Source organism: Sinocyclocheilus rhinocerous, unplaced genomic scaffold (assembly GCF_001515625.1).
Source record: "Sinocyclocheilus rhinocerous isolate Xijiao unplaced genomic scaffold, SAMN03320098_v1.1 scaffold112, whole genome shotgun sequence".
NCBI lineage: Eukaryota > Metazoa > Chordata > Actinopteri > Cypriniformes > Cyprinidae > Sinocyclocheilus > Sinocyclocheilus rhinocerous.
The window spans coordinates 135,868-147,140 of NW_015644008.1; the positions used below are offsets into that span (position 1 = coordinate 135,868).

General features: G+C 41.6%; 1 protein-coding gene across 1 annotated transcript in view; it reads right to left on the reverse strand.

Moving 5' to 3' along the window:
* Nucleotides 1-5,471: 5,471 nt before the first annotated feature.
* The window catches only part of LOC107757815 (uncharacterized), a 15,194-nt gene continuing 9,392 nt past the window's right edge, over nt 5,472-11,273 (reverse strand). The window contains exons 4-5 of the mRNA XM_016575399.1: nt 6,918-10,647; nt 5,472-6,115 (exon numbers count right to left, since the gene is read on the reverse strand). Of these exons, the coding sequence (XP_016430885.1) occupies nt 6,081-6,115; nt 6,918-10,647 (3,765 nt within the window). The 3' untranslated portion in view covers nt 5,472-6,080. The remainder of the gene's footprint in view (nt 6,116-6,917; nt 10,648-11,273) is intronic.

Sequence of the window (11,273 nt, forward strand, 5' to 3'; positions counted from 1 at the left end):
TGGTGATTTTAGCACTTTTCTCCAGCCAGACTCCCACACTGAGCTGCCAGTTGGACCCAAATGTTGGCAAAACTTATTATCAATGGATCACAACGTTGGCACAACATTTCATGAATGCATCAGGCCAGTGGAGCATTTTATGAATGAAATTCTAGGAGGATCTTCGTCTCGATTTTTTTCTCTTTTCAGTCACACATGGACATGAACACACATTTATAGAGCATATTTATATACTGTACTTTAGAAAATCTACACACTATAACCACTCAATACTACACTCTATAACCAAAATAATATAATTGTCAAAATACTTGGAATAATTTTCAATAATATATTGTCTTATGATCTGAAACACAATGAACTACTTTTTGTGAAATGCATTGCTTGAAAAATGAGTTTGTGCAATCTCTCTATCAAACAACAATGACTTGGTTTGATACTTAATACCAATTTTGACATGTTTTGCAAACCCACTTGACAGAAAGATCTCTTTGTTGATTGTTTGATGTGCTTAATATTACATTAAACAGCATAAGTCCTCCTTAAACCAGTGAATAAAATATAATTTTTTTGTGAAATGTTTCTCACTCAACACTCAATAGTTATTGGCCATTTATAGTTATTGTTTAAGGGTTTTTAAATATAGCAGCACACCATTCCTCTGCTTCTCAAAATGTGCAAATCAAAAGGTAAAAATATTTTATTTAAATAAAATGTCACAAATGAAATTTCAACCCATTTAATTATTGGAAAAAAAAAAAAAAAATTATGATACACTTGAGTAGAGCAATACTAGAAAGTAAATTACATTATTTAAAAGTCAAATATATGAATTGTATACTTGCTTTCGCCTTACTTAACATATGCAAACTAAGAACTTCAAAATATAAACTTCAGTAAAGAGGGTTAACCAACTCCAAACAGTTATGCAGATTAAATCACAGCAATTAAATTGTAGAAAATGTTTATTAAATTTGCTTTTTTTTATCCTTATGTCACATATTTACATTTCAAATGCCTAAAACATTTACAGACATGGAACCAAAAAATTATGTATGCAAATGCAAACCATGATATCCAGAAATGTCCAATGATACAAAATAAGCATTAAAAATGTAACCGATGACACTCTTGGCATGAAAATGCAACAGCTTGTGTTTTCAAATACAGACCGTGTTATCATTATGACTCCCATTACAAATGAAAATAAAAACAGCACGATTCAGTGGCTTTTTCACATTGAAATTACTCTGAATGCTACAATGGTAAAAATGCTACATAGTTCATGAAAACAGCTTGAAATCATATAACAGTTATGGCCATTTTCAGTGAAATAGGGAACAGATCCTGTCAGTGTGCTACACATCTTACTTTCAATCCAAACGTTAGCTTATCGTACTTGCAAAGAAAGAAAGAAATATTTGGCTGCGTATGATCTAAAGACTGTTTACTTATTGAGTTCTGTTTCATTTCTTTTTAGAAAAACGTTGGTACGAGCTCATGATGATAACAGTGCATGATTCTGAATGGAAGACGTACAAATGCTCAAATAAAATAAGGCCACATTTAGCTTTGAAGGGAATCAAGATCAAACAAAGTCACTTTTTAATGTTGCAATTTCCTTGTATGCACTTTGCTGTAACAAGTTTCTAGGCAGCTGTGAATGGATCCACTAAATTTGTTATTTGATGTTTATGTAAATTGAATGAACATTACAACTATACAAAGCGTCAAATATCAAATGTGGGCCTTTTTCGATTTACTGCAGCATTTACTACAAAAATCCTGTAATTCATGTCCAATGTTCACAATGAGAGCCCATAAACTTCAAGAAGCCAAAACGGGACATGCTGCAGGTCTCTGACTGAAATTTGCCGTCGTTTTTTCAACATAATGCTGCCATCTTGATCCAAGAGTGAAGAAATGAATTATTATGGTTAAATACAAAATATCTTTTAAAATATTTAAAATATACTTTTATTTTATACATTATGCAGACTGGTTAACAATTTCAATGATAAAAATAAGTATTCAGTGAAATGCCTTTTTTTTTTTTTTAATCACATGGATGACACTATGACAGGGAAAAAGCAAGCGAACACACACATGCACGCGCGCACACGCTCATACACAACTTTAAACGCTTTTCTGTGAGTGACATTTGGATAGAGCAGTGGTTCCCAACCCTGGTCCTGGAGGCACCCCAACACTGCACGTTTTGCATGTCTCCTTAATCAAACACACCTGATTCAGGTCATCAGCTCATTAGTAGAGACTCCAAGACCTGAAATTGGTGTGTCAGAGAAAGGAGACATGCAAAATGAGCAGTGTTGGCGTGCCTCCAGGACCAGGGTTGGGAACCATTGGGATAGACGACTCTTTAACACAAGTACATCCCGCTTCCCAGATTTTCTACAGCCAATGAGCTTTTGTGTTGGACAATATTGCTCAAGCTTTCATGCATAATGATGTCAGAAAGTATCTCTCCATTCCATAGCATATGGTATCTTAGAAGTTTAATTTTTCCTAAAATTGTTCCATACATATCACACATTACCATAGAGTATCTTTCACCTAAACTAATCCAAATCATTACATATCTAGAGCTGTCCTCTACTTTGCAACCATCTACGTTTAACCATTAAAATTATCTGTACACATTTAGCTTGTTCATCGAAACGCTCGTGAGCATTTATTGCTTCCCGAAGTTACCTGGGGTTTAGGTTTAGGTTATAGACACGCAACATTACAGTAGCTAAAGTGTGTCTTTGTGTTCGCATTGGGACCCTGTATTTTTAAAGTCTACATCGCCTGAAAATAGTTCCCTAATTCAAAGTCGCACCTGCGTGAAACCTGGGTCACACAACATCATTTAAGGTATTTGATATATCAGACAAACATTCAAAACATGATGCACATTTCGACACTTGAGATAGCAAACATTTTGGTGGTGTTTCAAAGTAACTCCTTAGGCTTATCGTTACTGGTGTGTTTCAAAAAGGCCACTCGATAGCTAAAAATTCTCTTTGAATCCAATCACGATAAAAAATATGTTAACAAGGTGCTTTTTAAGTTGATACATCAAATACTGAAACGCTCATCCAACCCAGGTCTCCGTTTGACCTGCAACACACCACTGGTTTTAATCGATATTGTACAAAGCTCTCCACACTCAGGGACATACTTTACAGTGTGCTGAAAAGTTCTGGTAATAGGGCACTATGGGTTCGAACCAAGAGCGATACGGTTTCTTTGATCGATTCGTCTGGAAATTAAAACAGTTCAGAGCCATTGAGCGTCTTCTACCACCTCGTGTGGAACTCCTGATTTGGAGCAGAACAGCTCAGGTGACACATAAACATGAAAAAAATGAATAAATAGAACAGTTCTCCTAAAACCGCCATACTGGTTTTGGTAAAGTCAAAAAACAATATAAAAAGCGTTTACAAAACATTCATGTCTGCTCAAACAGAACCACATTGGACAGAGGGGTGACCGCACCCCTTGAAAGCACTCCACAAGCGGACCACATGTTCCAACAAATGACAAGAGAGCTCCATGATGTCAACAGAGGAAAGGCTGGTGGGACCGAGACTCACTGGGGAGGATGGGGTAGAGGCTGCCCCCATGGACTGGACTCTTGATGGACTTGGCAGGTTTTAGGGGGTGACTCAGATGGATCATGCGGTGCTGCTTGAACATGGAAAGGAGTTATTATACCGTGTTCCAACCAGGTAGGATGTGATAAAGATAAACAAGAAATAAAATAAAGTGATTATTTCACAAAGAAATGTCGTTATTATATCATCCCGAAATCTCTCTCCCTTTCTCTCTACATTGCATAAAGAAAATGAAGCCTATATTTCAGAACCATTTTTAATTAAAATTAAATTTCATTAACATGTCAATTTAAATTAAAAGGCAGTATAACAAACACTACCCTTTATTAATATCATACATAATTGTAGATTTTTAACATATTTCCACCTACAGTACATTGGGTAACTGAGAAAACTGAGCTTCATTTTCGTAATGCAAAATTTTTTTTTTTTTCCCTTTGATTTTGGGGTGAAATATGAAGAATTAAAATCTTGCAATTACACAGCAAACATACCTGGTTGGGACATGGTATTATGATGTGGTTAGCTTAAAGGGCTCATATGATGCGATTTCAAGTTTTCCTTTCTCTTTGGAGTGTTACAAGCTCTTGGTGCATAAAGAAGATCTGTAAAGTTGCAAAGACTAAAGTCTCAAATCCAAAGAGATATTCTTTATAAAAGTTAAGAGTCAGCCACACCTACCTAAAACAGCTCGTTCTAACATATCTACCTCACTATGTGGGAATATTTGCATAACCCTCCCAAATGTTCACACAAAGAAAGAAGGTGTAACTTTTATTCTCACTGTAGTATTGTTGCCGCTGCCGCCATTTTGTGAAGACGCTGTGTGCTTCGTTGTGAAAGCGAAACTACTTTGTTTGGCCTTCCAAAAGAGGACGATATCCGCTTCGTCATGCCTAGAGCTGATCTGTGCTGGTCGCTGAGGGAATACATCAACTTAGTGCTGTGGATCGCCGGATCGCACCGGATCGGCTTTCACTGTGGTCCAGCCCGGGGTCATCACATGTGGTTGCCGCTCCTTCGTCGGATCTGCCGGGCGCGCCGTTAAAGTGCGGCATTAAAGCAGTGCGTTTCAGCAAGAACGCTCACACATATACACAAGACACACATATACACTCTTAAAAATAAAGCTTCAGAAAGGGGGTTGCCATAAAAGAACCTTTCTGTAATTAATTCTTAAAAGAATAAATTATTTCTTAGTTTGAAGACTATTTTAAAAATCTAAGGAATCTTTTTTCACTATATAGAACCTTATGTGGAATGGAAAGGTTCAATGGATAGGAAACATTTTTCATGGAACCATTGATATCACTAAAGAACCTTTGTTTTCAAGAGTGTATGCTAGTGTGGGGATGATATCAGTGAGTTGGGAGACATTATTAACTCAAGAAATAAAGAGTGGTTAAGGTGCAAAGACAATGTAAATCATTTGTGATCATAGTAATTAAGAAGTGTAGCACAAGACCTTGAATATAGGGACAAGACTTTGTTAATACTGGTGGGATGATATTGTAAGTGTGATGAGGACTTACACAAATAGCTATATTGCCAGTTATTAGCAAAACATTGGTGGGCAGAGATAACACTGTCTAGACAAATGTGAAATTCATGAGATGTACACAAGGTTAGTGTAATGAAGGGTTAGTGAGAAGACTGAGGTCTTTGAAAAAATTGATTGAGGGAAGGAACATGCAAAGATGTGAGGAAGGAAATGGTTTGAGGAAAGACAGTTGTGAGGATGATAGGTTGTTTGCAAGGGATAGGACAGTATAAGAGATTGTAGCTGGTTTTAAACTTCATCGATTGTTCTGTAATACTTTTTAAACAGTCAGTTTTTTTTTTACAAAAGACAGTAAAGTTTTTTGTTTGTTTGTTTGTTTCTTGGTCACACAACAATATTTTCAATGTTTTGCTGAGTAACGCACCAGATAAAGTCCAATAAACCAACTTTTACAGAAATTGCAGGGGAAAGATGTATGACAAGGGCACGAAATTAAGAAAAATGGGGCATGATGAGAACTGTAATATATGAAGCGGGTGGGGCATTATTGGGAACCTCCTTCTGGCAGTGGAACAGCAACACTTAGAAAGCCAGCAGAGCTGGAACTGAGTGGGTGTGGAGTACAGTTGATACACAATGCTCTTGTCGGAGTAGAAGGCCATTTCAGATGTCTCAGTGTGGTTAGGTGTTTAAATGTGTTCTGAATGTATGTGAGCGTCTGCATACATGACAATGACTTTGAGTGTTTGTGTGTCAGTTTGTGTGTGTTAATGCACAGACGTGTGTATTAAAGAGAGATGCATCGCTCAGTGTGTTTGTGTCTAATGTTGTGTATATATGTGTGTCAATGTCTGAGGATGTTTCAATAGCATATGAGGATGAAGGCATTTAACAGACAGCCAGGTCACAGTGCTGGAGGCTGGCCCTTAGTTAGATGACCTCTGACCTCAAGGGTTCAGCTACGACCTCTCCACCTGGCTGGGCTCCTGTGACTCTTAAAATGCCAAAAGAGGAGAAATACATAATGTAAACAGCTGAAAATGTAACAATAGCATCACTGTGCACATTAGTGCATGTATGTAACGTAAATAAGCTAAAATGAATTCACTATAAATTCAAATAAGAACACAATGCTGGGTTCAAATCGCAGCAAATTTTTCTTTGTCAAAAATTATAATAATCAATGACTGATCTGGCTTAAATTCCGAGTCAAATTTGGCAGGTAACTTGTGAACTGAACTTTAGGAGAATGCCCTCCCTCTGGTGGCCACTCAGCATAAGTGCAACCAGGACTTGTTGAAGTTGGTTTGTTTTTAGTACAAAAAAAAGTTAAAATGTCAGTGTGACGAGTGGGGTGCGGCCGCATAAAACATAACAACATAAAGTCCAGGCCTAGTCCTCTCTCGTCCAACACTGTCATCACTCCTCCTTTTATCCTTCCGGAGCTCCTCCATGGGACTCGAGACCGGTGAGTGGCGCAGGTGTCGCTCATTATAATTAACTCCACCGGCCTCGCTTTTTTTCAAATTATATTCTACTTAGTCAATATTATTAGTAATAAAAGTCAATATAATTCATATATATACAGGTGCATCTCAATAAATTAGAATGTCGTGGAAAAGTTCATTTATTTCAGTAATTCAACTCAGTCAAAATTAGCATAAATTGCTATATTAAACGGAACTGCACATTTCATTTTGAAGCTAAGGTATTGGGTGGGTCTTTATCAAACACTATACTGTACAAATGTCACCTACAGTCTTCTTAATACAAACACTGCTATAACAGTTTCTCACCTTTTAGGGTTGCCTGGTCGTCTTTTGTTTCTTTAGGTTCACTGGTGACTGCAGGATGGGCGCTGCCCTCTTTATCCTCTACCTTTATGTTTGACGAATCCTGTGGGCCAGGAAGGGGGCATTCTTTCTCCCATCCATAATCTCCCCACCTTCCCACCCCATGCAGTCCATCCCAAGAGTCTGAGCTACGGAGGCTAAGGCATCTCATTCGTGAGACAGTGTCCACCTCCCTCATGCGGGCAAGTCTCTCCTCTGAGCCATGCCCGGGTGGGGCTATAAAAAGAGCCTCTATTCTTTGGGAAAGTCCACGGTTCCGTCTATCTACACTTGAAACCTGACCTTCACCTGGACCATGACTCCAGCCCTTATCAATGCATTGGCTAGCAACAACATGTTTTTTAGATTTTTCCACTTTATCAGTGCTAGAGACTGGACTGCTATGATCTTCACCAAGACCCTGCTCAGGCTTAAGTGTTTTCTGTTTTGTGTCTGAATCTGCCTCACCAGTGTCTTGGGTATTTTTATCTAATTCCCAGTCTGAATCATCTGTGCCTTGCCCATCAATCCCACATCCACGCCAACCCCCCAGACCCCGTTTTTCACCACCTCCTTCTTGTCTATCATTGTCTAAATCCCATCTCTCTCCACCAACATCCCATCTTTCAGCATCAAGGGACCGCCTCTCTCTGGACCAGAATCCACCTTGACCCAAACTTTCCCCTTCCCACCCACCCCGCTCCCAATCCAATCCTAGAGATAATCTACGATTAGTGTAAGGAAGTACAGAAAGGGGAAGGTGATCTGGTGGAAATTCAGGACGTACCTCTGAATCTAAACCTGAATGAGTCCACATTGCAGTTTTATTTGCCCTCAAGACCACATTTGGTTCTTTATTTGCCTCCGAGGTTATATCCCTATTTTGCTCTGTTCCTTCAGTAACAGGGTCCTTCTGCTCGCATTTCTCTTGCTCTGTTTGCATCTTTTCCCTAACAGTTTCCTTTTCTTTCACTTTCTCTGTCACTTCAGGTTGTTGGCTTTCAGGTGTCTCTATTTGCTCTGTTTCTGTCTTTTTTACTTCAGAATGTTTCTGCTCAGCATTGGCAGGATCATCTTTCATTTCAGAGGCTAAAATGTTGCTCACTTCATCCTCAACTGACTCACTGCCAGGAATGTCATTATCACCTTTAACCTTGTTTGACTCTTCAAGGTTCTCTGCTGAACCCTTTCCTGTGATCAGAGTAGCAATATGCTTTTCAGCTAATGAAAGCTGCATCTGCCAATCAGCAGGTACCTCTGGGTTTGCCTCTAAACCTGCTTTGTCACCAACAGGCTTTCCGGTTGCAAGGCTACCGAGCACACCCCTGTTACTAAGGAACCTGTTAGTGTGGCTTGTTACCCTCCTAAAGCCTGAGCTCCTTTCCTCCCTGAATAATGCCATTGGCTCCTGTCTCACTTCTAATGCTGAAGAACAACATGGCTGCTCAGAATCAACGGGAGGCCTACCAGGTATGGGCACATGCTGTGGGGTTTCGATGCTCATGGCACTTCCTGGTTTGGATTTTATAGAAGCTCGGCTAACAGCCCCAGATTCACGGGCCATTTGGAGAGTTTGACAGATGTGCTCATAGTCTGGGGGGCTGGTTAGAGTGGAGGCATCTTGCATGGGCTGTCTGTCTGCCCATGGGAGCTCGGCTGCCATGGAAGAGGTGGAGGAGGTTTGTGCAGTCAAATCGTCATCTCTTTGGGTTTCTTTGGGGGCTGGGATATCCAGCTTCACTGATCTGCAGGCTTTGCGTTGGGTAATCTGGGACATGACTGTTTTGTAATCTCTGAAACCTGGTTCTGATGGGGGAGGAGCAGGACAAATCTCCTCTCTCAGCTGTTTGCTGAAGCTCACACTCTTCCCAGTTGATGGTCTGGAAAAGGCACTCTTCACCTCCCGGTATTCTGGGTCACTTCCAGTCACCAAGCTTGGTCGAAGAGCAGTTGCAGGAATTCCAAGTGAATCTGAAGATAACCTGGATTTAATGCGGTCAGGGATTTGCATGGAGGAGCGGTTGGGAAGGTTATTGCTGGCAGTGCTGAGCTCAAGGATATCTTTGTAGGCCTCATTAAGATCCTCAATGCACTGGTCCACACTGGGGCGTTTACCTGCTTGGTCTTGCGCCTCCTTATTGATGGTCTCAAGATCCTCAACGGTATCCCACGGCCGCCGGCTCACTGGCTTCAGCAAGAACTGGCTAAATGCCTCTGGGTTTGGCCCTGTGGCTGACTTTGCCTCTTCAGTCAGATCTGATGGTGGGGATTGAGCTGGGGGCTGTGTTGGTGGAGGAGGAGGAGGTTGAGATGGAGGTTGGTTTGGAGGAGGGGGTGGAGGGTGTGATGGGGGATGTAATGGAGGTCTGTGAGAACCTGTGCTCTTGGAGAAGGTACCTGTCCGTGAAAAAGCACTGTTACTGGATGGTTTTAGGCTTTTCTGGCCCTTCATGGGATACCCGTAAGGGGTGCTGGGGTCAGGAGCTCCTAAAGCCGGTGGAGCTGCTGGAGTCGGTGGAACTGATGGAACCGATGGAGCCGGTGGAGCTGACGAAGCCCCAATGGCCCCTGGGGCAGCCCCTGGAGCCACCGATGTAGTCTCAGCAGGAGTTGTTACCTCTAGGGCAGCAGGAGCATCTTGTGCTTCTGTATTGGCAGGGCCTGAATTTGCATTGCTCTTTGTGGGCTCAGGGCTCGTTTGGGTTTCCTGATCACGGTACTGGTCCCCTGGCCAAGCCCCAGAATACCGTCGGAGCTCATCATGTGGATTTGGCTTAAAGATCCTAGAGCGTGAGTTCCTTCTGCGATGAGCTCTCCTTGTGGCTATGCTACTGGACCCGCTGCCAAGTGTGAGTGCTTGTAGCTCTAAGTCAGTGGAGGTGGTGGATGTGCTTTTGAGGCTTTGGTTAGGCAGGGAGCTGAGGGTGTTGCTGTTTTCGCTGGAGGAACTTGGTGGAGGAGGAGGAGGAATTGGAGGAGAGTCTGGTTCTTTCTCTTCGTTGTTGTTTTGATCTCGAGATTTTGCACTGGACTGCGAAAGTGGCACAGACACAAGGCAGAAAATAGTCTCACTGAGTTTCTTTTTCACACTCTTTTTCTCGGGTTCCTGGACTGGTTCTGTCTTTACTGTTGAAACACTCTCTGAAGAACCTTTATCCATGGATTTGTCAGCTTTTCCAGACTTGTCAGTGATCTTCTCAGATTTTATCTGGTCTGTACTGCTATCTCCTTTAGTCTGCTTGTCAGCCTTAATCAACTTGTCAGTACATTTTTCAGATTTAATCTGTTTTTCTAACATTTTATCTGCTTTAAGTTGTTTTTCTAAAATTCTATCTATCTTCAAGTGCTTCTCTAAGAGTCGTTCAGCTTTACTTTGCTTGTCTGAAATTCTGTCTGCTTTTATGGGCTTTTCAGGGATTTTCTCTACCTTGACTTCAGGCTTAATTTGTTTGTCGGTATACCTGTCAACTTTGACTTGATCTGGGATTCTGTCTACTTGTATCAGGTCAGTTAATCTTTCCACCTTTACTTGTTTGTCTGTAATCCTGTCTGGCTTTACTTGTTCTGTAGGCTTATCTAATTTGATTAGGTCAGTAACTCGATCAGGTTTCACTTGCTCTGTTACTTTGACTTGGTCTGTTTTTGTCTGTTCAGCACCTCTCTCAACTTTGACAGGCTCTGTTACTCTCTCAACCTTGACTTGGTCAGTGCTTCTGTCTGCTCTAGTCTGTTGGTCTGTACTTCTGTCTGTTTTAATGATTGGTTGCAGGGGTCTGAGCTGAAAGGCTGGGGGGTACTTGACACAGCTCTGGTCAGGTGCTACAGTTTCACTGCCTTTGTTCATCCCCTTGTGCCAGCGGTTAGTATTCTCTTGTTCAGTGAGAGTCGGTTTGTTAGTGTCCGTGCTAAGACTCGGTCCCTGTGAAGGGAGAAAGGCACTATCATGTGTGGATTGTCCTAAAGTTGCAGCGCAGGGAAGCTCTTTGTTGACGTGTCGGATCTTGTCCGCGTCTGTGAGCGAGTTTCCACAGGGCCCCCCTGAGACGTGCCTGATACGCGGGTCTTCAAATGGGACATACTGCACAAGTCCTGGACGGCTAGGTACAATAGGCCCTGGATGCACAGGCCTTCTTGGAACTACTGCCATGCTCCTGTCTTCACGCCGTTCTGACCATGACAATCCTGAAGTCCTGGAAAACCACTGGCCCATCTCTGCACTCACAGGCTCACGCTTCCACCGTACAAGAGCAGAATCTGCTCGGTAGTTCTGTCCACTCCTGGGTGGTAGAAATCTCCTGTAGGAGGGGTGTGGGATGTAAC